This window comes from Nelusetta ayraudi, unplaced genomic scaffold (genome assembly GCF_046127955.1).
Source record: "Nelusetta ayraudi isolate G7.1 ecotype Tasmania unplaced genomic scaffold, CSIRO-AGI_Nayr_v1 ptg000089l, whole genome shotgun sequence".
NCBI lineage: Eukaryota > Metazoa > Chordata > Actinopteri > Tetraodontiformes > Monacanthidae > Nelusetta > Nelusetta ayraudi.
Window position 1 is genome coordinate 2,092,725 of NW_027466139.1, and position 25,070 is coordinate 2,117,794.

At 50.4% G+C, this 25,070-nt stretch overlaps 2 protein-coding genes and 1 long non-coding RNA gene across 9 annotated transcripts; all 3 read right to left on the reverse strand.

Moving 5' to 3' along the window:
- Positions 1–440: 440 nt before the first annotated feature.
- Positions 441–1,705, reverse strand: LOC142901482 (uncharacterized). Its single transcript, XR_012928987.1, has 3 exons — positions 1,547–1,705; positions 773–934; positions 441–675 (listed from the first exon to the last, which is right to left on the reverse strand). It is a non-coding gene; the product is annotated as an uncharacterized LOC142901482 (long non-coding RNA).
- An 856-nt stretch (positions 1,706–2,561) lies between these two features.
- On the reverse strand, positions 2,562–5,858 carry sncga (synuclein, gamma a). 2 transcript variants are annotated; one of them, XM_076046282.1, is made up of 6 exons: positions 5,712–5,858; positions 4,559–4,600; positions 3,728–3,855; positions 3,535–3,561; positions 3,080–3,124; positions 2,562–2,981 (listed from the first exon to the last, which is right to left on the reverse strand). In XM_076046282.1, exons 1-5 carry the CDS (start codon positions 5,830–5,832, stop codon positions 3,083–3,085), a joined length of 360 nt encoding a protein of 119 aa, XP_075902397.1. In that variant the 5' UTR covers positions 5,833–5,858; the 3' UTR covers positions 2,562–2,981; positions 3,080–3,082. The 2 variants fall into 2 exon arrangements, with proteins under 2 accessions (XP_075902397.1, XP_075902396.1); XM_076046281.1 differs by having other exon boundaries at positions 3,535–3,564.
- Positions 5,859–8,301: 2,443 nt separating this feature from the next.
- LOC142901658 (reticulon-1-A-like) lies at positions 8,302–23,956 on the reverse strand. 6 transcript variants are annotated; one of them, XM_076046275.1, is made up of 9 exons: positions 23,082–23,956; positions 20,283–20,336; positions 17,445–19,301; positions 10,293–10,500; positions 9,769–9,907; positions 9,595–9,664; positions 9,438–9,484; positions 9,292–9,350; positions 8,302–9,122 (listed from the first exon to the last, which is right to left on the reverse strand). In XM_076046275.1, the coding sequence occupies exons 1-9, from the start codon at positions 23,635–23,637 to the stop codon at positions 9,080–9,082; spliced, it is 3,033 nt and encodes a 1,010-aa protein (XP_075902390.1). In that variant the 5' UTR covers positions 23,638–23,956; the 3' UTR covers positions 8,302–9,079. The 6 variants fall into 6 exon arrangements, with proteins under 6 accessions (XP_075902390.1, XP_075902385.1, XP_075902386.1 ...); XM_076046270.1 differs by having other exon boundaries at positions 17,445–18,884; positions 23,082–23,934; XM_076046271.1 differs by lacking the exon at positions 17,445–19,301 and having other exon boundaries at positions 23,082–23,874.
- Between the last annotated feature and the right edge of the window lie 1,114 nt (positions 23,957–25,070).

A 25,070-nucleotide genomic window follows, 5' to 3' on the forward strand; every position in this document is an offset into this window, starting at 1 on the left:
CAATTTTCCTTTAATGGAAACAAGTTGTTCTGGAGACATTATTGATATGGGACTCTAAGGAGTTTTGGTGTCTGCGGTTGAACTGGTTGATCAGCCTCGTTAGGTTTGAGTGACGGACACAACTGGCCGTCATCTGCATAGCAGTGAAAGTTGAAAGTGGAGCTTTCCAATAATATGTCCAAGAAGCAACATGTAAATGTTATTATTGTGATTGTTTGCGATGTCTTTATCAAGAGTCTACCATTAAAATAAAAACTGATGCCTTGGCACACTCCAGAAAATAATTTGGACGGTTGTGTTGTTGTTGTTGTTGTTGTTGTTGTTGTTGTTGTTGTTGTTGGACAATGACGCCCATCATAAACAACTTCTCCTTTCTCAGCAGCTGACTGACCAGCTGACTGGTCATGTGATGATGTTCAGTCAGACGCGACACAAACACGTTTTTTTTTTGTCTTAGGAATCTTTATTGAATCGACATGTTTTATCAACCAAAGATATATTTTTATTATGTGAACATTATATTATATACCCATTGAACAAGCAGTAGGACAGAGTGACAGGTGACCCCGCCCTCTTCGCCAGCGGCGCAGCGAGGAAACAGAACAACAGCGGCGGAGTCGCAGTAGAGTTCCTATTTCAGCAGGTTTGAAGCGAAGTCAGTCAAACCTCCAAGACCTGAAAGAAAACATTGAGTCAGCAGTGTCAGCATTAGCGTAGCAGTTCTACTGTGCAGACTGAGCCTTCAAATGTTGTCAGGGAGCCAATCACTGACCTCCCTCCTTTTTGTCGTTGTTTCCCTCCAAGAGGCCACCGAGGTCAAGGCCTCCTTTGCCTTTGTCTTCTGCTCCACCTGCTTCACTTCCTCCATCTTCTCCCTCACCACCACCTTGGAACTTACTGATCACCAACTTTGCACCCTTTTCCGCATAAACTCCTGAAAAACAAACACCCGTTAGCTTCCTCTGCGGTGCAAAGTACAGGAGAATCTGGCGCCCCCGTGGGGATGTGAGGCATCTGTAATTTTGCAGTAATAAAGAATCCAATCATATCCCACAATAATAAAACAACGGTTCATTGAATAAACACGATCCTTTGCAAACGACGACCCTTCTGTTTCGCCGATTCAGTCGGAATTCTTAAACTCCCGCCCCCGCCCCGCCCCCGCCCACACCAACACACACACACACACACACACACACACACACAGACGACAACAACAGGAAGAACCTGTGTTAGCTTGGCAATGTTTACAGGAAATAGACTGATCCCTCATCTGATGAGAAGAGAAAAACCAAGAGGCGTTCAACTTTATCTGAGCTCAGATTAATGTTTCTGATATTAACTATAAACCCAGATTAAAAAGATTAATCTGAGTTCGCACACAGAGGATCTCAGAGAAGCTTTCAGTCCTGAGATGCACACACCTACACACAACACACAACACAACACAACACAATCTTCACATCACAGAGAACAACAACAACACAACATGACAGGCAACAACAACAACACAACATCACAGACAAGAAAACAAGACCACACTCACCTACTTGGCCTGCAATCTGATCTTGAACCGATTCGCCGGCCACCTGACCTATCAAACCTTTAACAGCTTCCATGCTTGTCAGCTTGATGGAGTGTGATGCGTTGATGGCACGTGTGCAGTGTGAGTCCCGAATGTGTGTTGCTTGTGTGGATGGTGTGCGTGTGCGTGTGCGCTCTTATAGTGCCCTGGTGCCGCCCAGTGGAGGAATGTGGAGTGGCAGCTCGCCAACCCGTCCCACAGGTGTGCTGCAGCGAAGGGGGAGGAGCCAGCAGGCGCTGGGCTCCACCTCCAGCCATTTCTCACGTAACGACAGACAAAGGGGCCAAGGTGTCGGAGCAGCATCTCTGCCTTCTGTTTTGTCTCCTCCCGTCCAGGGAATGTGTGAGACGCAGGGTGACTCACTGGGACTGACTCACTGGGAGTGGTTCATTCATCCAGGGAGTCGCTGGGTTGTTTCAACTCCTCCACCTGCCACCCCAACCCCCGCCCTTCCACCTCTGCTGGGAGTCGGAGTCAGGCTTCTTTAGCCGCAGTGCGAACCGAGCTCGAAGGAGCCAAACGCATCAACGGCTTTTGTGTGAACTGTGCCTGTAAAAAAAAAAACATGTCAGACTGAAGTGAAGCTGCTGGAGTCACTAAGAGTGAGACTCAGCAGTCCTGGAGCACTAGCACAACACAACACAACTCTAACACGACACGAACACAACACTAACAGGTAGATTGATAGATAGATAGATAGATAGATGGATAGATAGATAGATAGATAGATAGATAGATAGATAGATAGATAGATAGATAGATAGATAGACATTCATTTTTCTTTGCCCTCAATAAAGATGGCTGCCACACCTCTGACTGCTCCAATCAGTGTCAAAAAGATGTTTGAAGTATCAGATTATCTAAAAAGCAAAAGATACAAAAACAACAACAACGGCTGTGAGAGTCTGAAGTTAAAGACTGAAATTACACAACTGTGGATGTTTAAGTTCAGTGAAAAACCACAAAGGACTCAAAGTCAGAGATCAAATGCAATTTTATTTGACTTTAGTTATTAAAGGACAAACAAAACCTCTGCGGCACACTGCAGTGTGTGTGTGTGTGTGTGTGTGTGTGTGTGTGTGTGTGTGTGTTGCCATTTGAAGTCACACGAGATGTTTATTAGTTAAGGGTGGGGTTGTTCGTGATGGATGTACAGAACCTGATTATTATTTCACTGCTGACGTGTGTGTGAGTCTGTTGTTGGGTGCAGTTGGTGTTGTCAGGATAACAAGAGGAGGAAGCTCCCTATTGGTGAATGAGGTAAGCAATTCAGGTGAGTTAAGGTTTACTAAGACGTTAGAGACGACCACGGCGGTGAGGAGCAATGAGAGATTCTGATTGGACGTTCTCCACAAAACAGGAAGAGGCAGGAGGGAGAAATGGGCGGGGTCAGTTTCTGAGAGGCACAAAGGAAAAGTGGTTGTAGACCGAAATCAATCACAAATAACTGCTTGGTGGGGCAGCAGACTGAGCATGTGCAGACAGAAGACTCACCTCCTACTGCGCCACCTGCTTGCTCTCCTCTGCTGGTTGGTCAGCCTGCAGCGGAGACACGGCACAGGTCACATGACCGCAGCCAGGTGAGCCAGGCGTCTCACCAGACAGATGAGATGTTGGCAGCTAGCAACTAACAGCTAACAGGCCCAATCGCTGACTGCATTGAGGAGTTTTCAAACAGCACTTCCTGTTTACCATCTCATCTCACACAATTAGACCAAATTTACACTCAGGTGAGATGTGGCAGAAGTCACATGACCCGCGAGAGCACCTTCTATGGAAGTGGAGTGAAGCTGTGTTGGTGGTGCTAGCCGTTAGCCGTTAGCATTGCCTTCCACATTCTGACGACAAAGTGGCCAATTGTTCACGTTGTTGACACAGTCAGGAAGTGGTTGAGATGTGTGGCATGCCATGCAGTCGGTCAACCCCCCCGCCCCCGACCAATCAGGCACCTCCTCTGCTGCTGGTCCCGCCTCTTCCTGCTGCTCCCAGCCAATCATCAGGGGTTTGTAAACGGAGACACAGAAACCAAAAAACAAATTAATGATGCAATGATAAACGGCAACCACCAGGGCAGATCATAGAGCTCCTATAGGAAGCCTCCTATTGGTTTCATGAGTCATGTGACATGATGACATCACTCACCGCACTGACAAACCCACTGACCACCGCTGCATTCTCCACCCCCTCCACTGCTGCCTGGGCCACCTCGTTGGCACCTGAGACCGCCGAGTCGGCTACGATGTTGGCCTGCTCCGTCGTCTTATGGGCCACTGGAGGGCAGGAAGCAGGAAGTAGGAAACAGGAAGGGGGAAGTAGTGGCCAACAGGAAGCGAGAAGCAGAAAATATGAAGTGGAAACAGGAAGCAGGAAATAGGAAGAAGGAAGCAGCAACAGAAAGTTGGAAGTGGCAGACAGAAAAGTGGGAAGCAGGAAGGAGAAAGCCAGAAGAGGCAAACAGGAAGCAGGAAGAGAAGGGAGACTGAGTGACCCAGCAAGATGTCCTCCTGTGAGCTACACTACAATCTCACATGTTCATCTGAATTTCAACTCAAAGTTTTTTAATTAAACTTTAATCTTCAATCAAGTAAGTCGACTGAGAACCAGAAGAACCTGGAGAACCTGGAGGAGCTTCGGTTGATGTTACATCAACCGAGATCAGCAGGTCTTTCACTATAAAGTGGATTGTGGGGACTGTCCACACAGAAGAATATTATCATTATTATTATTATTATTATTATTACATTCCATTTGAACCAGAAGAAGTTCTGCAGAGAGGCTGGACAATGATTGATTCCAGTCCAAGACACCAAACTGGACTCTGGAGGTTTTAGACCAGAAGGCCCGAGTATTTACTGGAACCAACCAGCTGGATCCATCCAGGAAGCAGGAAGTCAGACTGTGGAAACTTGTATTGTGAGATCATTTAGGATCCTGCAGAAGTTTAGGAGGTAACGACCAGCAGCAGGACCTCACCTGTATTGACGCCGGTCACCACCCCCTCCATGGTCTTGTTACCTGGACACACAGAGAAGAAGAAGAAGAAGAAGAAGAAGAAGAAGAAGAAGAAGAAGAAGAAGTGTTGAACATTCAGCACCACAGGATGTACAGAAAGAACCACAACTGGAGTGTTGCTCTGCAGCTGGAGGCCTCAGCTGCCTTCTGGAGCCTTCAGAGTGAAGATCCAACCTGTCTGACACCAGTACCACCAGTTCCACCAGTTCCACCAGTCTGTAACACACCCTGCACTGAAATGGGGTTAGCTCACTGTGCTAAGCGAGCTAGCTGAGAGGTACATATCCTGCCCAGACAGGAAGCAGTTCCACTTCTCTGTTGCATTACACTCTCTCTCTCTCACACACACACACACACACTGGTTTTTTGAAACAGTTTTTTTCCCTCCTGTTAGACTGGCGCTGTCTGACACATTAATCATGTGACCAGCAATGTTGCTGAATCATCTCACGCTACCAAAGTATCGCTGGCTCTGCGACTCGCTGCTCGTCCGGTCGTGATCAACGCGGTCATGACTGTCACGGCCTGGACGAAACAAATTCCACCTCCATCACATTGACAGATTAACACTCTAGTTCAGCAGTGGGCAAACTGTTTGACTAAAACGTAACAGAGGGGGAGCCGGAGCAGCAGCAGATGGATGGCATTGGGGGGAAAAATATATTATGGGATATGTAGAAAACATGTTGCTTTAATGTCAATTGAAAATGAACCAAAGCAAAGTTTCAACGAAATCAGTGTCTTTGAAAAAATTGGATGAAATACCGGTAGTTTCTGACTTATTGACCATTAATATCATTTCTTCAAGCTGGGCGGGCCAGATTAAAAAGCTTAATTGGCCCCAGGCCGTAGTTTGCCCTTGCCTGCTCTAGTTATTGCCTCAGCCAGGGGGCGCTACAGCAGGAAGTGAACAACACTGAAGCCACGGAAAGAATGAAAACGAACCGTGGTTTCAGTGTTGTTCACTGTTTCTCATTGTTAAAAAGCCTGAGATTGGGATTAAACGAACCCGATGTGAACTTCTCCTCCTTCTTCTCCCCCTCCTACTCTTCCTCCTCATTCCCCTGCTCCTCCTTCTCCTGCTCCTCCTCACACTCCTTCTCCTCCTCCTCACCGACTGAGATGACGCCCTCCTTGGTCTTGCTGGCCGCCTCCTCCACGCCGGCCTTGGTCTTCTCGGCAGCGGCCACCACGCCGTCCTTGGCCATGGAGAAGCCTTTCTTCAGGGCGTTCATGCTGCTGGGTCTGCTGCTCTGGTCCACTCAGCTTCTTCTTCTTCTGCTGCTGCTGCTTCCTCTTCTCCTGCTTCTTCTTCTTCTTCTCCTGCTTCTTCTTCTTCTTCTTCTGCTGCTGCTGCTTCTTCTTCTGCTTCTCCTGCTGCTGCTTCTTCTTCTACTGCTTCTGCTGTTGCTGCTGCTGCCTCATCTGCTCGCGGGTGGGTCAGAGGGAGCGACGGGAGGATGCACAGTGGTCAAGAGAGGGAGAGGGACACTCAGGAGAGAAAGTAGATGGGGAGGGGGGGGGGGGGCGATAGGCCAACCAGGGTGTGTCCTGCCAACCATTGGCTGTCAGCCTGGTAAGAGGGCGGAGCCTAATCCTCTGCAGGTTTTCAGATGACGCTGCAATATATTGATGATTTTTTTTTTGATAATTATTACACTTCTTTTGTAAATGTACCTTGAGAAGCTCTGCCTCCCATTTGACAGAGCCTGGCCGATGATTGGCTGTTATTTTTTTGGCGAGAGCTCATCGTGCTAATGCTTTATCACAACTGTTAGATGTGTGGGCGGGGCCTTAATGCACTGGCTCTGCCCACCTCTGGTCACTGCGGCACTGACGGTGGCAAATGATGCCATAAGCTGTAGAGGAAGTGGAGCGATGATGTCATCAGTCACCAGGAGGACAACTGCGATTGATTGAGTGCAACATCCCATTTGTTTCACAGACAATCTGATCAATAATCGATATAATCTATAACACGGACACACACACACACGCACGCACGCACACACACACACACACACACACACACACACACACACACACACACACATACACATTGTGTTATTGCACTCGTTGTGCTGACATTCAGAGCTCCGCCCCAGTGACTCAGCTAAATACACACACACACACACACACACACACGCCCTCACTCCTCCTGCAGACACACCCTAGGCTCCCTCACAGGAGCCCCCCGATTGGCTGATAGGGGGCAGCCTTCTATTTATAGCCCAATGCTACTTCCTGTCTTCAGGGGTGGTGGCTGATGGGATGCTGGAGGATGCTGCGGTGATGAGAGCCGATCGATACCACTCAGGGAGGAAGTGACTCCTTGTGCCATCAGTGCCATGCACTGAGCAGAAGCGGTGAGTTGGCAGGAAGTGAAGGAGTCGAAGAATTAGGTGATTTTTGAGGACTCAGTGTTTCTCAGTGAACGTATTGCAATATAGCACACTGCAGCTGGAGGGGCTGATGTCGCATCAAAAGCACAAGGGGTGGGGCAATGATGTCAATGATTCAGAAAATCACAAAACTTTCAATTATAAAGCACCGAAAACCACCTCCAGAGACAACGCTCTCACATGGAGCTCTTACACATGTGTGTATATATGTATATCATACATATGTATCATACATACATACACATATCTGTGTATGTATACCTTCACATATATATATGTGTATATATATATATATATATATATATATATATATATATATATATATATATATATATATATATATACACCTTCATATACATATATACACGCATTTATATATATTTACATGTATATATATGAGCAGCTTTTGAAAGGTTTTGCAGTCGGACCTTCTGATTGGCTGTACCATCCATTAGATCAATGCTTTGCTCTTCAGCAGCTGTGAGATCAGCTGATTCTGAGGACACTGGTTAACCTGGCAACCCGTGTGTCAACAACCCTGCGACCTGTTCAACAGGTTGTTGTCAGCTGTTTGCCACACTGTGTGTGTGTGTGTGTGTGTGTCTGACCCGACTGGGTTCATCACAACTGTGAGTCAGTGACTCAACAATCTGCTTTCATAACAGTAACATTAGAAATTGAACCAACAGCCCCTGAACACCAGGTGGTGCTGTTTCCGGGCAGTGTACCTGTACCACAAACCATTTTTTAATTATAGCATATTCATATTTGCATCAATATTATATTTATGATATATATTTATATATATGTATATTATAGATTGTCTTCTTCTTCTGACGTGTTATCCGGAGTTGTGGGTGGTGGGGGCGGCAGCCTCAGCAGAGACGCCCAGACTTCCCCGGCTCTAGTCTCCTCACCACCCAAGGTGTTCCCAGGCCAGCCGAGAGACACAGCTTAGGTCCTTCTTCACCAGGACAGACCAGTTCAGCGACCACATCACTGCACCGATCCGCCTGTCATCTTCCCCTCTCTCGCGAAACAAGACCCCGAGATACTTGAGCTCCTCCACCTGAGGCAGGTCTCCATCGACTCTCGGCCATATCCTCCTCTCTGGCACCCCGGAGATATTACACATTCTAGATAAATATTTTTCTTTTGTTGTTGTGCAACTGTTCTAGTTTTTATTCATAACTGAAATATTTTATATTAAAAATTATATTGTTTTTTTTGTTAAATGTTGTGCAACTGTTCTATTTTATTGAAACTTTATTGAATGAGGGAAAAGGGACGAGGAGGCGGGACTCTTTTGTCTAGAAGCTTTATTGATAACTGTTTACATCTCACAATGCATTCCACAGACAGCAGTTGTTTTTTTTTTGTATCGTCACGACTGAAGATGATTTCATTCACGATGAGACTGGCATATAACAAACAGAAAGGGTCAAAGGTCACAGCGAGTTGCAACTTTGAAAGAAGCCAGGTGTCGGCGCCACACACATACGCGCGCACAGGACGCCGTTCTTTTTGTTTTCTCCACAAGCAATGAATGTAAACGTTGTTTCTTCCAGAGTGTTTTTTTTCTTTTTTTTCCTCCGTTTGCGATGATCACATGACCATGGTCTTATCGTCTGGCTTTAAGGTTTCTAGATGTTTCTAACAAGTGTTACTCTGAAGCAATGAAGTTTAAATGTTGAACAAGCCCCTCCCCCCCACCCCCCCAACCCTCAACAGTCACACACCTCCCACAATGCACCTGGTGGGCAGGTGTTGACTTAACTCAAAAGTCATGTGCTTCCTGTTGATGCTCCACAGGAAAAACTCCCCCCGCCCCCCTCCGATCCATTCAGAAACTGGTTTTCAAAATAAAAGTCTGTTCGCTGAAACACAAGAACAAAATAAGAAAAGGAGAAAAAAAAAAGAGGAATTCGACTGGAAAAAAACTGGTTTATTAATTTGACAAATAAAGTAAGAGGAGCTGCGTCAGCATCGCAGCCCCGCCCTCATCCACCCTACGCCCTCCCCCTACCGAACACCGCCTATGAACCACTTCCTGTGTCCAGGCTGGACAACTGTCATCGCTTCACTCGGCCTTGCGCTTCATCCCTGGGATCGACGCCTGACACCTGCCACAGGAAGTGAACACACACACACACACACACACACACACACACACACACAAAAAACATCTCATTGTAAACTTTCAGATTAAAAACTGTAAAATAGAAGACGAAAGACTTGAAGTGTATAAAAATATATACATACACACACACGCACGCACGCACAAACACTTACTTTGCAACTATGTCTTTTAGCTGGTTGTTGACCAGAGCCACATAGTGATCGATCTGAACCTGAAAAACACAAACACACACAGGGTCAGTGCTGCAGCTTTGATGATGATGATGATGATGATGATGATGATGATGATGACAACCCACCTGGTGCTTCTCGTAGATGATGGGGCAGCTGAAGACGGCGATCAGACCTGCAGAGAACCAAACGGTGAGCGTTTCATTTTACCACACACCAACAACAATCAAACACTGCTGGTGCTGTTGCTGCTGTGTGGCCACCAGCAGGTGGCACCAGTCTCACCCAGGATGAGCAGAGTGAGGCCGTTGAACAAGGCACCGACGTAGGTCAGGATCCACATAAACACGGCAAACTGCAGGGGGATGACAGATGACCAACCAATGAGCTCACATCACATCACATCTCACACACACACAAACTGTGAGCTGCAGGAGGCCCACCAGAGGCCCAGCCCACCTTGATGGAGTCGACCAGGTCATCGACCAGGAAGAGGCGCCGCAGCTCGCCGACGCCCTTGTTGAACTTGGCCAGAGCCAAGTCACTGTACTTGTGCACCATGTCCTCGGAGAGCGCCACCTCCTGGTCGAGGTACTGCCTGTGGGGCAGGAAACAAGAGACAGGCATTTACTCTTTCCACAGCGCTAAATCACAACCAGAAGTGTCCAGAGGTGCTTTGTACAGTCAGGGTTCAGCAGCTGAAAGCAAAAGGTGCAACAATGAGCAGAAAAAACTCCCCTGTGGTCAGAAACCTGGAGCAGGCCTGGGCAAACTGCGACCCGTTAAGCTTTTTAAACTGGCCCGCCAAACTTAAAGATATTACATTCATAGTCAGCAAGTCATAAAATAGCTGCACGTTATCAATCTTTACAGTGTTCTCCGAGTCATTTCAATAAAGTAAATACAGAAATGCAGAAAGACACGCGTGAGCGTAGGAGATTTATAAATGTAAACATGCAGGATTTTATATCAACGATCCTCACTTGAACGGGTGTCCCTCGTCGGACTTCTGGATGGCCTGCAGGATGCCCTTGTATATCCTGAAGCAGATGGTGACCGACAGCAGCGCCAGGCCGATGTAGGAGCACACGCTGATGATGCTGCACGCCATCAACGAGAGGAGCAGCAGCAGGGCGGCACCAAACACCACGCCGGTAGTCTTCACATCGCGCCAGTACAGCAGGTCCACCACTAGAGGGGGGGAAAGGGAAGGGGTGGGGAGGTTAGTGCCAGGCTGAGGGGGAGGGGCTGAGCTGAGCTCCTCATTTGGTCCGGTGGTGGAGAATTCTTAGCTTGTCGATAGCGTCACGATACCGACTGTTGACAACTACGGAGTGGAGAGAGTGGAGCTGACGCATGCATGGACAAACAAACTGGCTTTGGTTCATTTTCAATTGACATGAAAGCAACGTGTTTTCTACATATCCTGTGGTATATTTTTTCCTCCTATGGAGGTGGCTCACCAAAACACTCCATCCATCTGCTGCTCTGGCCCCTCTGGCAAATTTTAGAACCTATTGGCCCCACCAGTCAGAAAGCTGGCCCTGGGCTAATCTAACTGGTGCATCACATCATGTGATCTGTGTGTGTGTGTGTGTGTGTGTGTGTGTGTGTGTGCTCAGGTTTCAGCCCAGGATTCCAGGCAGGTCAGTCGACATTATTAGCAGTAACAAGGTCCAAGGTCATGTCACGGCTCACAGGAGACCCCTGCTGGCGGCCCCGGGGATCTGACCTACGGGCTGCTCCAGAAGCAGGAACCAGAGCCACGGTCCTCACACACAGCAGCTCTGCTCTGGAGCAGCATCAACACAAGCAATCCAGAGGAGCCTGCGACGTTCTGCACTCCCTCCAGGAAGTTGTTGTTGTTTGTCATGACACAAACGTACAACAAACCGCTGCGCTTGGCAGAGAGATGCTCAAGGTGTGAATCACACTGAAGAGACCCACTTTACATACTGCTAACGTCACGATCGCTGTGTATAATTAAATTCAGGTAAACCCCATCTGGAGATTTTCAACCTGTTATATTCTGTCCACACTTATGCCAACTTATGATTATTTTTTCATTATTTCATGTCTGCACTTGAGAGCCAGTTCAATTACTCATTTGGAAACTATGTAACACACACACACACACACACACACACACACACACACACACACCTAACTGCATTTCGTTGCCCTGTACTCTGGACATGTGCAATGACAATAGAGTTGAATCTAACAATCTAATCGACAACAATCAATCAGGTGGGTCAAATAATGTACCTCGCTGTAATTGATTGACTTAATCGACTTAAAATCAGCAACTGCTGATGAGATCACAAGACGTCTTTCAAAGAAGTCTTTATTTAATCACTGATTCACAATCAACCAATCAATTTTTCTTCTCTCTTTTTTAAGTAACAAGCGGCTGTGACCACTCAGTCAGCAGCTGCTGTCTGCTAACACGGACCGAAAGGAGGTGGAGAAAGAGGAGGAGCACCGGAGGCACCGGGGGCTGGGGCGTGTCTCCTCCGCCCGGCTGCTGCAGCTGTTGCTACATATGGTAGCAGCGTGCTAGCGGCGCCGAGCGGCGGCTAAAAATAGAGCCCCACATCACAGCGCGCTGGCCGGGCCTCTGCTGTCTGTGCTGGAGCTAGCAGCTAGGTGGCTAACTAGCCTGCTTCCTCCGACTCGCTCCCCTCGGAGCGGAGCACCGGAACGGACCAGCGGCTCCAAGAAAGCGAGCCAGCTCAGTCCCCCTCCACCCGTTGAGAGCGCGAGCCCCACCAGCGTGGTGGACTGGCTCGGCAAACCGTCCGGTGTGACCTCCGCAGGCACCGGCGGCGGTAGCAGCTGCTGCGAACCGAGGCCGCGGTTCCCGCCGCTCTCTCGCTCACAGACACTCATGCGCGCGCGCGCACGCACAAACAAACAAACCCACACACTTACACGCCGAGGTACTAAACGCGACAACACGCTGGAGACGCAGAGAACAGCAGATTGTCGACACTGACCCGACTTGGTGTCCATCTTGAAGCTCCGCCGAGCAGCAGCAAGCAGCAGCGAGGCTCCGCCCACGGCACGGCACGGCACGCGCTCACGGGGAGGCGGCGCGCATGCGCAGCTCGCACTGACGCCTTTCTTCAGCCACCAAACGTTACACAAATATTGAAAGAAACAAACCGAGCAGGTAGCAGGGTTTTTTTTTTCTTAAACTTGTTTAAAGCGCCTTCAGCTGCATTCAACTCGTTTAACTAGAGTTTGGTTGAAGACAAACCCCAGTTTAACAAAAAAAAAAAAGAATATGATCAGAAATTAACCAGAAACATCACAAGTGTGGCTTAAAAAAAAAAAAAACACACACACACACACATACAGAATGATCAACTACAGCCTGTTGATGAGCGTCACTAATCTGCATTAATCCCACGAGCCATGATGTCGCCAGTGAGATTAAAGGAGCAGCAGCAGGTGCTGCAGGAGGAGACAGAGGAGGGCCGGTTCCAGCAGGAACCACTGTATGACGAGGAGCAGTCGCCAAGATCAAAGGCCAACCGGAAGCTGTGATGAAAGCAGCAGGACGGCCTGGTGCATGCTGGGATAGGAGGAGGACTACTGCTGCATGCTGGGATATGGGTGAGATGGACAGGCACGACATTCCAGAGAATGCCAGAGGAGCCCGACTACTTCTGGATGAATTCGGGTGGGGATGAGCTCCCTCTAGTGGTCAGAATAATAAACTAGCGGTGCTTTAGCTGTCGCTGCAAGAAGCCAAATCAACACGAACGAACAAGATATGATTGATTGACTTGTAATTTGTCTTAAAATAACTGCAACAAACAAGACAAAAATTTGTGCCGAGGACCACAAGCATCAAACAGAGTCTTGGAAGACAATGATTCCATGAGTCACTGCTGTGGTTCCGATCCCCTCCAGGGACACACACACACACACACACACACACACACACACACACACACACACACACACACACACACACACACACACACACACACACACACACACACACACACACACACACACACACACACACACACACACACACACACACACACACACACACACACACACACGTTGCTTAGTCACTGCTGCGGGGCTGTGCCTCGTGGTGTCACACTGACCCTCCTGACAGCAGCAAACTTGTTCTGCGGCTTCACGCTCATCGCTCGCTAATGCGCCGAAGAACGAATGCACACACACAGCCTCTTTGTTGAGACGGAGGACGCAAAGGACAGGAAGTGACCCGTTGAAACAGGAAGTTGGGGACATGGTGTCAGCGGAGCCACTTCCTGTCGCTACCTGAGCAGCGGCTGCAGTTCAGCCAGCTCCACCAGCCAGCCAATCATTGACGCGAGGCTCCGCCCGCAGCACCTCTGGCCACCTTTGGCCACAGCTCCAGCAGCTCGTGGTGGTCCAAAGGTTGACGACTGTCGCTGCTGCTGTCGCTGCTGCTGTCGCTGCAGTAGCAGCACATCCCCAAAAAGTGCCAGGTCGCCACGGGACACAGAGTCGTGGACACACACACACACACACACACACAGGAACATTTGCTGAGGCTGCAGGAGGTCCGGGTTTCATTTGGAAGCGTGCGAGTAGGTTAGCACACACACACACACACACCACACACACACAGTTACCCTGCTCCCTCCAGATCTGCAGCGCAGCCTCCCGTCTCTCCTCGCAGCTCCTCTCCATGTCGTCCCACCAGCAGATTGTGTCAAAGAGAGCCGCACAACAGCAGAGTGTGTGAGTGTGTGTGTGTGAGAGGGGGAGGGGGATGAGGAGGCGGGGACTGCAGCCAGCAAATCAACTGTCAGCTGACTGGTCTGCTGCTGCGGTCAGCGCGCCCCCTGCTGACCAGGCAGCAGACGCTCCTCCTCTCATCTCGGCCCCAATCTACTGTGATGATGTCACATGTTCCGGCCTGTAGCTCCGCCCACCCACCCACCTGTCTGACTGACTGCAGGTGAGACTTGTGCAGCAGCGAGCAAACTGTCTGACTGGTGCGGCCACAGTGGGTTCTAAAAGCTGACAGGCGGTAGCGGAGCAGCAGCAGATGGATGGAGTGTTTCGCTGAGCCACCTCATAGGAGGAAAACAGGAAATGATGGAATATCTAGAAAACACGCTGCTTTTATGTCAATTGAAAATTAACCAAAGGAAAGTTACAACAAAATCAGTGTCTTTGAAGCCCCGCGACATTCAGCTCTTTATTGAAATGACTCTGAGAACACTGAAAAATTCATGAACTGCAGCTATTCTATGACTTACTGTTAATAAAATTTCTTCAAGTTCGATGGGCCGCATTAAAAAGCTTAACGGGCCGCATATAGCTGCCGGGCCGTAGTTTGCCTATCCCTGTACGAGCAGGTCGGTCAGCTGCGCTTCCACACACGCCCACACTGATTTTTCAACACACGCACGGAATCATGTGAATCGTGCGACATACCACCCCCCCCACCCCCGGTGGGTTCTCCCTCCCGACAGTGCAACTGCTGCTTTCTGCCACAAGAGGGCGAACTTCTCCACTCGCACAGGAACCCGGCTGAACTTCACTGGCACAAACAGACACCTAGTGGTTGTTGGTAGGAGTTCAGCCGACAGCAGGTTGATGGAGGAAGATAAATCCTGATCCCAGCGGAGGACAGACAGGTGTGTCGTCCACCTGGACCGGCTCTTATCAGCAAACGCACCTCAAGTTCATCGTGCGCACACACACACACGCACACAGAGCTGCTTGAGAGGGAGTGAGTCACCTTTGAGTCAGAGTGAGCAGCACCTCCCAATCAGTGCTCACTGCTGTAAAATACCACTGAAGCGTGCCGACAGGTCCTTTAAAATCAGAAGCTACTTGACTGCTGCATCAAAATTTAGACAGCTGCAATGCTTAATGTCTCCAGTATGACTGACAGATGCTAATGGTAGCTGGGAAGCTAACCGTCCACAATGTGACTGACAGACGCCAACCGTAGCTGTGATGCTAAGAATCACAGAGTGACGGATGAGAACGATAGCCGCGATGCTAAGCGTCCACAGTGTGACTGACAGATGCTAATGGTAGCTGTAAGGCCAAGCGTTCACAGCATGACTGGCAGATGCTAGCGGTAGCTGCGATGCTAACCATTTGCAGCCAGACTGACAAATGCTCACGGTAGCCAAGATGCTAACCATCCACAATGTAACTGACAGATGCTAACGGTAGCTGTGATGCTAACCATCCAGACAGTGTGACAAATGCTAACGGTAGCTGCGACGCTAAGCGCCCACGGCGTGACAGCTCACAGATCTGCTGCACTTGCAGTTGCGTCATGGAGAGCCGAGCATTTGCTGAGCTTTGTGGGTCGGAGAACCTCTGTGGGCTTGCCAGTGTCGCAATGCAGGGAGAGAGAGGGTGGGGGCGTGTGGGGAGAGGGGGTGGGGGGTTTGGAAGACTGGGGGAGAGGAGGGAGGGGCGGGAGGAAGCCTTAATTAACAGGAGATCCCTCCGACGCCAGCGCAGTCGCTTCAAGATCGTCTCTTCCGAGTCTGAGTGCGTCTCACTGTGGCCGCGTGGGTTTTCTCTTCTGTGCACGTCTTCATAAATCATCTGCAAGCAGGTGTGCGTTGGGCAAAGGTCAAGTGTACATGTGTTAGGGCACGCACGAGTTGCAGAGTTGGCGGCCGACCTGCACGTTGTGACACAAAAGGTGAGGTGGTTCCGCAAACCGATCGATTGCTCAAAGGTCGCATGACTCAACACTTGTTCAAAGGGGGGGGGGGGGACACACACGATATTCTGACTTGGAAAATAGAATAGAATAATATTCCAGTTCTAATCTGATCCCACCTGTTTATTCTAGTTTTTTGTTTTTTTTTAAATGTGACCTCAGGGATTAAAATCACCCCCGAACGCCACCTGTGGTTCAGAACCTCCTGCTGCTGCTGCTGCTTTTGTCTCCTTGTATCAAAGCATTTTTCAATCCCAGACAAGCCTTGGCTAGAGAACAGCTGGGCCAGCTTGGGTTGGTTGGATGGATGGATGGATGGATGGTTGGGTCGGTGTCAACTTTCAGGTCGCCACCTCGAGTTATTTCTAGAAAGACGAGAAGCTAAAAACGGTCCCGGAGGACGAAACCAGAGAACCGTTGTACGCCAACGTTCCCCTCCCAACGCCCCAATGTCATTCGGTTTCACTCGCTGCGTTTCCGTGAGCCCTAAAATTGTGCAAAACCTAAATATCGCAAATAATAAAAACGGGAACGGAAACACCGAAACTTGGGAAAGCCTCTCAAATATGGCTTTTGCCGCTCCCACGAGCAGGTTCTTCAGACGGATCCATACAGAGGAATATCACAGCAGTGTCATGGAAACACTATTTTTCGCCTTTACACACCAGTTGACTTCAAGTGAAATATTCCATCTCCTCCTCCATCCAAACATAATTCACAATGAGTTATGTTTGGATGGAGGAGGAATTGGAATTAGTCATCGAAGCGAAAAATGCAGCCGTGTAGCAGCAACATCGAAATGAAGATTTATACAAGGAACTGGGAAAAGGGTACCACGGGACGAGATTTTACGAGGATTACGGTTTTGCGCTTCACACCATTCAGTGGAAACACTTGCGATCGTACGTCGTCGAAATCTTGAGAAATATCGCTTTTATTTTGTGGAAAAAGTGTGAGGGAAAAGCAGCTACTGGCGCTTGTGCTGCATTCAAACGACGCTGAGGAGCTCAGGGTTCAGGAAAAAAAAACATGTGAGAATCTCACCATCATCATGTGATCATGAACTCTATAAATAAATAAATAAAGTTAATGGGATGCAAAAAGGTGCAGCAACGCAAAAAAACAAAACCAACAAAACCACACAACAAACTGAAGCAGGTGTTAACAGTGGAACCTACATGGGGTTAATGACCAAAGAAACAAAGCAAACAAGGACGATGCTTGGTGGTGGGGTGGGGGGTGGGGCGTGTGGTGAGGGGGAGGGGCAGAGGAGAACTGAGGAGGAGAACAGAAGCGTGAGGATGAAGATGAGTGGCCTGGTGGTCATGGAGAACCGCAGGAACTGAGGAGGATGTCGGGTGGTGGTGGTGGTGGTGGTGGTGGTGGGGTGGGGGTTCCATGCCGGGTACAGTTTGGCTGTTACCTGCTCTTATGTTCAGGCGGGGCATCTTAAACATCTGCTTCTGGGCCACCGTCTCATCTGGTTGGCTGACGGAGGAGACTGTGGGCGGAGCCTGCTGGATGTCCAGGATCTCCAGCCCGGCCTTGCTCTTCTGCTGGGAGGTGGAGGTGGTGGTGGTGGTGGTGGAGGAGGTGAGGAGGTGGTAGGAGCTCTCCTCCTTGGCCTCGGGCTGAGGAGGTTGAGCAGGATAACCGGCGGGCACGTATTTGGGGTCAAAGGTCAGCTCGTCATCCAGGGGGATCTCCGGCGGTTTGGAGGTGGCGAACTTGGAGGTGTCCAGGGCCTCCAGGAACTCGTCGATGACTCCCTTTGGCGGCCGCTCGATGAACTCGAACTCCTCGGAGGAGACCTCGTGCTCGGAGACCTCCTCGGCCACCTCGGCTTCCTCCACCGCTGCCGGGCCCTTCTTCTCCGTCTCCACCTGGAAGCTGGCGGGGTTCTTGGCCATGGCCTCCAGCACCGGTGACAGGGAGTCGGCCGTGGGCGACTCGGAATCCGAGTCTTCGGCGGGAGTCTTCTGGGCCTGGAAGTCAAGCGGCTGGAACCTGTCCATCATCTTGGGTGGATCGCGGCTGGAGAACCAGTCCTTCTCCTCGATCTTCACCGGCTCCTCCTCCTTCGCCTTGGTGGGCGCTGTCTCCTCCACCTCTTTGACGAGGTCAAATGCTCCAAAGCTTTTCTCCTCCTCCTCCGTCTTGCCCTTGTCAGCCACCCTCACTTCCATTTCCTCGGTCATCTCCTTCAGCAGGGACACCTTGGCGTCCAGGGCGAAGGGGTTGTTGGCCGACAGGTTGATAGGAGGGTTTGGAGACTCCATCATCTTGCGCTCCAGGATGGGACTCTGCTCCTCCGGACTTCCCTCTGAGGAGCCCGAGTCGATCTTATCGGGGTTGAGCGGAGAAGACTTGAGGATGTCTGGAAGTGATGGTGGCAGAGCAGAATCCTCCTCCTCTTCCTCCTCCTCCTCCAACTCCTCTTCATCCTCCTCATCCTTAAAGCCAGCAGAGAACTGATTGGCCGACTTCAAGTAGGGCTCTGCGGCCATCCTGCCCGTCTCCACGTGCTTCCCCTCGCCCAGGAAGGACGGTGGGGTCTCCTGGGCTTCGGTCTGGCCGTACTGGACCAGGTCTGGGGTGGGACTCTCGGACATGACCGGTGCTTTGCTCTCCATCTTGGACTCCCCAAAATGTGAGTAGCCGCTGTCAGCCAGTGGGGAGAATCCATCGAAGGAGTTGTTGTCCTTCTTCACGTCGTACATTAGGTCATCGTCGTCGTCGGAGTGGTTCCCCCGCAGGTCGGGGGCGGCGAACCCGGAGCTCAGGGGAGGCGTGTCCTTGGAGAAGGGATCCATGGAGACCTTGGCTGTCTCCTGAGAAGATAGGTAGGGGGAGTCCCAGTGCTCTGTTGGGTTAGAGGAGGCAAGGTCAGACTGGGGGACCACGGTCTGGGCCTTCGGTGGGGTGGGGCCGGTCAGGGACCGCTCCGAGCCAATCAGCTTCTCCTCGGGCGAGAAGGACACTCCGCTGTCCTCGCAGGGGTTGTGAGGCCCCGGGTCCCTCCCCAGACTCAAGTAAGGACCACCCAGTGGGTCCAGGTGGTCTTCCTGGTTCTTACTACGTCCTAGTCCGGGGTCACCGTCTCCTTTCTTGGACTGGGCGCTGGGCGGCCCGCTGGAGAAGGAGCCCAGGGGGCCGGCTGGTCCCGAGGTGGGGGGCTGGTTGGGACTCTCGGTCAGGGAGAGTTCCTCCAGGGAGTCGGGGGAGTGCAGGGGGGAGAGAGGGGAGATGGGGGCAGGGGAGTCACCCTTTTGCCCGAGTGCTTCAGGAGTGAAGGGGTGAGGAAGGGTGTGGGGGGGGGGGGAGAACGCAATACAGGACATATCAAAGACAAACTCCATTGTTCATAGTCAGTACCCGCCCACCACAGGGCTGGGGGGGGGGGGGGAGCACTGAGATCGGGACCAGGACCAGGTCAATGTCTTGGTGCAGGACCAGGTCTGGGACCAGGTCCTGGACAAAGACCAAGACCAGACCAGCTGCTGGAAGCCACACATAGGGACGGACTGACAGAAAGCCACTTGAAAATACAGTTTTCTTCTTCTTTGTGATTGATAGTGAACTGCTACAGTGCTCAAAGGTCACTGAAGTCTGAAACAATTTTCCTCGTTTGATTTATGTTGTGGACTTAAAGCCAACTTCCAGACAACAACTCATGTTTTTTTTCTCAATCAGTGATCAATATCATTTTGCATTTATACATATTCTGGGGGGCGGGGTTGTCTCAGATAAAAAGAAAAAGGTCAATAGTGGTCAGCATAGTGGTCAGCAGTGATGTTGAGGTTGGAGAATCCAAAAACAGAAGACCTTCAGAGTGAACAGAAGAGGGAGGGGCATGTGTGCAATACCCCCAATCAGTCTCTAGGGGCAGACAGGTGTTGAAACATCTGTTTTCATTAGATTAATTTTTTCCAAGCTATTATTATTATCATCATTATTATTATTTTCATCCCTTCAGGTGTCGGGGTCCAGCAGCGTGTCAGGGTTTTTTTCCCCAGCTCAGTGCGGTGAACATGCTTCATGGTGCAGTTAATGATTCCCTCATACGGAGGCGCTGTTTGAGGAGAATCATTTCACATCGAGCTACTCTAGCACAACAGTCACACAGTCACATGGGGCCCGGGTAAAAACCATCTACAGCTGCTCACATGCACAGTTATTACACCTCACTGGGGGTGAGGTGGGCGGGTGGGTGAGGGAGGGGCGAGACGGGGGAGACGACACATCAACAGAGAGGACTTGCCTGTAGGGAACTGCATCAGAAGAGGAGGCTGAGCTTTAGAAGGAGAAGGTGCATCTGTGGAGGAAAGAGACGGAGAGCAGCGGAGAAGATCAGTCAGCATGGAAGGAGCCCAGAAGAAGAAGAAAAAGAAGAAAGGAGGAGGAGAAGCAGGAAGTGAAGTGAAGCCCTCAGCAGCCAGCTGGCCAGCCTTCATCACAGCGTCGCCACCTGCAGGCTGCGTTCGACACCAGCACAATATTGCTTTTATTTTTGTGAAAACCAGGAATGGAAACGCAGCTCCTCGTCCCAAACCCAGACACACGGCTAACAGCTAGCATGGCAAAAGAGAGAGCGAGAGACGCATGCTGGTCAACAAACAGCCAATCAGATCAGAGGGCAGACGGGAACATGACAAGAAATTAGATTAAGGGGGGGGGGAAATGCTGTAAACAAGCAGTTTGTGGCTCCTCACACTAATTAAATTAATCCTGTTTCATTAACAACGAGTCCAGAGACCTCAACAACAAACTGCTAAACACAAGCCGACTGCCCCGTGTGTGTGTGTGTGTGTTTGGTCCTTTTCCATCTAATCCCCCTGGACATACACAGACAGTCAGACACACACAATGACAGATGGAGGTGGCCCACAATCAGACACCTGCTGACAGCAGCGCTGCTCTCAGGTCAGGAGACAGTGACTCAGCTCCAGCTGGTCCATGAGCTCATCTGGTTTTTAAAGATACAGATTTAAGCGCTCTTGATAAGAAATCAACCCACCCCAGGAGAAGACGTCAACAATTATTATTAACAAATAGATATTTACCCGATAAATGCACTTGGTTACATGTTTTTAACCCAAAAGCTTTGTGTTCCAAAATACAACAAACGACGATGGAGGTAGATAACTGTAAACAATCAAACTGTTCTTAACATATCAATATCTTGTTTTTCCCTTGTTACTATTTTTTTTCATTCTTTTTTCTTTTATATAATAATATAATAAAACAATAATTTCCCCTTCACTTTGGATTACTTTTTGTTGCTGTATTTTTTGCATATTTCCCCAACCTGGCATTCATAAAGCTGTTCTATTCTATTCTTTAATATACACAACACATCTCCTTTTGTTCACACAGCTGATGTTTACACCACAGCTGGACGAATCCCCCTGCCCCACCCCACCCCACCCCCACCACTACCTACCACTAACACCCACCCACCGCCCCGGCAGCCCCGCCCTGCTCGCTGCTGCAGGACAGTACCCGGCCCAGGGCCTGGAGGGACGCGGCCTGGGCCCGGAGAACATCGCACCGGCACCGGCAGCAGGATGTGACCGACCGGTCTGGGTGGGGCAGCAGGCTGTGCGGGGGTGGGGTCTGACCGGAAGGAAGCGGGCCGCAGACAGTTAGCAGAGGGTGCTAACAGAGTGCTAGCGCTGACAGCAGACAGGGAGTGGACGGATTCCTTTGTTGTGACTAATCTCCCGGTTAGGGCTACTGCCAGAGACGCCTCCCTTGGCTTCCATTATCGGACAGGCCCGACGGCGCCGCCCTCCCCGATACTCCTATATGAAACGCAACAATCAAAATAAAGTCCACCCAGCCTGGCGCTTCTGACGCATCCATCACAATAAACATTATATCGAATTAAAAAAAAAAAAAAGAAGAAGAAGAAAAAAACATCCAACGTTCGATGAAGACAAAGGATGTCTTCCGTCAGTCAATCAGCCCGAACCCAGCAAAACACAGAGGGGGGCGGGGGGGAACCTGGCCTGATGCACCCACTAATCCTGCCGCATTTCTTCTTTACGCACGATGCTTATTTACAATAGTCATGATGCTAAACGGGGTTCTAACAAAAATAAAATAAAGAAAAAAACAGAAACGTTATTGTGTCCGATAATGGAACCATGTTAGCGCCAACTGGTAGCGGCAGACGGGCGCTGCCGACACGGTGGTGGGACGACAAAGATAACGGTTTAAAACACATACAAATTAAGCCAGTGAAAATGGCAGATACCGAGCGATGCCGACAGCCGGTACCTGGGAGGAGGTGTCTGCTGCCGGTTCCCAGTCACGGTACCAGGCTCGTCCGTCCGTCAGGCAGTCCGTCCGCAGCTCCGTCTGCTGCTTTTTTTCTCCTTCCTCTTTTTTAACCAAACAGGTGGGCCGCGTCAGCCGTACCAAGCTAACCTGCTAGGCTAGGCTAGCTGCTCCTGGAGGCGGCCGTCTGCTGCCACAGCGTGTCGGTTTATGGCCTTTAGCCCTCTCACTCACACACACACATACACACACACACACTGAGACCCACGGCGGTTCTGTATCAGTGAGCAGGACAACACGTCTTCCCTCCTCCCGACTCAGACACGCTGTCACTCGGTCCCGGCTGGCGGTGGAGCCCTCGGGGGTTCGTCAGTTAGCAACAGCGCTAGCCCGCTAACCGCCGTGACGGAGCCGCAGCCACAGCATCGAGAACGTCGACATACGCGGAAAACCGCCGCATTTTCCACGCCGCTCGAAATTGAACTCACAAAGTGTGAATAGAGAAAAACGAAAAATGAAAAGCAGCGGGAGGAAAGTGACTCAGACCCGCCGGTTCACTTACATGCCCGGGTCCCGGTCGAACACACGGCGATGCTAACCTGCTTCAGATGTGACGTTGAACCGGTGAAGATGTGATTTCAGAAAAAACAAACAAACACCGACAGACACCCGATTCACTCGGTTCCAGCTACCCGGTTCAAGCACCCAATTACCCTAACGAACTGATAGACCCGGTCGCGGTTCGGTTCTGGTCGTTTGAATGCGCTCAGACACTCACATGATGCTGGAGCCGCTGGTGCTTCCTCCGTCACCGTAGGTCGCTCTGACTCCTCTGCGGGGGCTGCTGCCGCTGCTCTCCGGTCTGCGGCCGCTGGGAGGGCGTCGTTCTCCGGGGACGGTTCTGGCGCGGGCTCCACACGTGGCTCCGACTCGATCCGTGTGCTCTCCGGTTCGGCCGTGGGGGCGATGACCTTTGGCTCCTCGGCCACCGGGGAGGGGACCAGCACGGGGACTGGCACCAGAGGCGGGCTGGTGGAGTCCGGGAGACCGGGCTGCTCCTCGGGAACCGGTTCCGGCTCGGCCCACGTCACCAGGTCCTCCGGGTGAGAGTCCAGGACTTGTGTGAACTCCTGCGGGGAATCGTCCTCGGCCATGTGCCTGTTCAACGCGTCTTGGGCCCCGCCGACCAGGTCCACAATCTCGTCCATGCTGAACAGGTCCCGGTCGGGCTGTGGGGGTTCTGCTTCTGGTTCCGGCTCGGCCTGGTAGTGGTGGACCTCGTCGGTGAAGAGAGAGGTGGTGCTGGACACCTGGTGCTCCATGTCGTCTGCCATTTTTATTTTTTGCACTCTTAACAATAAAAGTCTGGCGAAGTAACACAAAGTTTCGCACCTTTTTGTGTGACGCTTCTTCTGAACCAACAAGCGGCCGGAACAAAGTGTCTCAGGCTGTGGAACTTTGTGTCTCCCCCCGCGGCGTCTCTGCCTCTCGCACCGGGAAGACTGACTGATGATCCGCGTCGACGGCTGCCTCGACTCGGACCCGCGTCTCAGATGGACGCCGAGAAGTTTTACAAGGAGCCCAGAGGAACTGCGCTGACCAATCAGCTTTCACTTATCTCGTCGAGTGACGGCTTGGTGGCCAATCAGAGCAGGTCAAAGTTCACCGGCGGGCCGCCCACTGCAGCAGGGGCGTCACCAGCATCCACAAGCCTCCGCCATCAGCCCTCCAGAACTTTCAGTCTCCAACTCAGCGGATCTTGCATAACTTCACCTTTTTTTCTTTTTTTTTTTTCTTTCTCCTCCCTCCCGATGGCTGGGTCTTACACACGTTTCAGGAAGTCGATGAACAAGTGAAAAGTGATTAAAGAACCCGCTTAACTTCCCCAAAAGTGTTGAAATGTTTGTTGCTGAAGTTCTTCCCGTTGGTTGATTAGTCATAGCCGAGCAGTTGACGACATAGCGCCGGTTTAAAAATCAAACAAACAAACAAAAAAACAACCTACGATGTTCTGACTGCTGGGCTGACTCATCACATTTTAGTCTCCAAGCTATTTTTGTGCTTAACCACGACACAGGCTAGTTAGCTAGCTAGTTCAGGTAACTGTGGACGGTGCTAAGCTCGTTGCTGTAGCAGAAGCAGCAACACGAGAGGACAACCAACATGAGATGTGACAGAACATCAGATTAGAAGCAGCTTTATTGTCCTGCTAAAAATGAATTAAATAAACAAATCGTACACACAAAAATACCGAATCAGAAGGATTCGTTGAACTAGAACCATTCCTACTACAAAAGCAGAGAATCAGAAGTGCTCTATAGGGATAAAGGTTCCTTCAATTTAAAAAAAAAAAAGAAGAAAGTCTCTGTCCTCCCTGGGATGCAACGTCTCAAACTCAGACGGATTTTGCCAGAAGTTTGGACTTTCTAACATGGCGGGGGGTACCGACACCGTCGCCAATGAAGATTCTTTAGTTAAAGCTGGAGTGAATGTAAGGCAGGAAGAAAACATATAGAATTGCAGAGTCTATAAATAGCAGGAGAGTGCTGCAGTGCCCAGGGAGGAAGGACTGTTTTATTACCACGGGTCCAGACTGAAGATGAGACTGACTTGATCTGAACTATACATCTCTCTTTACATCAGTTTTCAATTAATTATTGCATCACACGTTCCATTATGCTATACCATATTTTTTTTACGAGGTGTTTTCTCTGCCACCACCCACTAGGTGGTGCTGTGAAGCCCCAGCTGGCGCCACTGAACAGAA

Bases quoted from the DNA above. Each gene is read 5' to 3' on its own strand.
- LOC142901658 (XM_076046275.1), bottom strand. From the start codon at position 23,637: ATGGCAGACGACATGGAGCACCAGGTGTCCAGCACCACCTCTCTCTTC. The intron at 9,908-10,292 runs GTGAGGATCGTT...CCTGCCCCACAG, and splicing joins GACGAGGGACACCCGTTCAA to GCAGTACCTCGACCAGGAGG. The intron at 9,485-9,594 runs GTGAGACTGGTG...GGTTCTCTGCAG, and splicing joins CCTCACTCTGCTCATCCTGG to GTCTGATCGCCGTCTTCAGC.
- sncga (XM_076046281.1), bottom strand. From the start codon at position 5,832: ATGAACGCCCTGAAGAAAGGCTTCTCCATGGCCAAGGACGGCGTGGTG. The intron at 3,856-4,558 runs GTGAGGTCCTGC...CCTGCCCTCCAG, and splicing joins GGTGACCGGCGTCAATACAG to TGGCCCATAAGACGACGGAG. The intron at 3,565-3,727 runs GTGAGTGATGTC...GGCTGGGAGCAG, and splicing joins TCAGTGGGTTTGTCAGTGCG to CAGGAAGAGGCGGGACCAGC.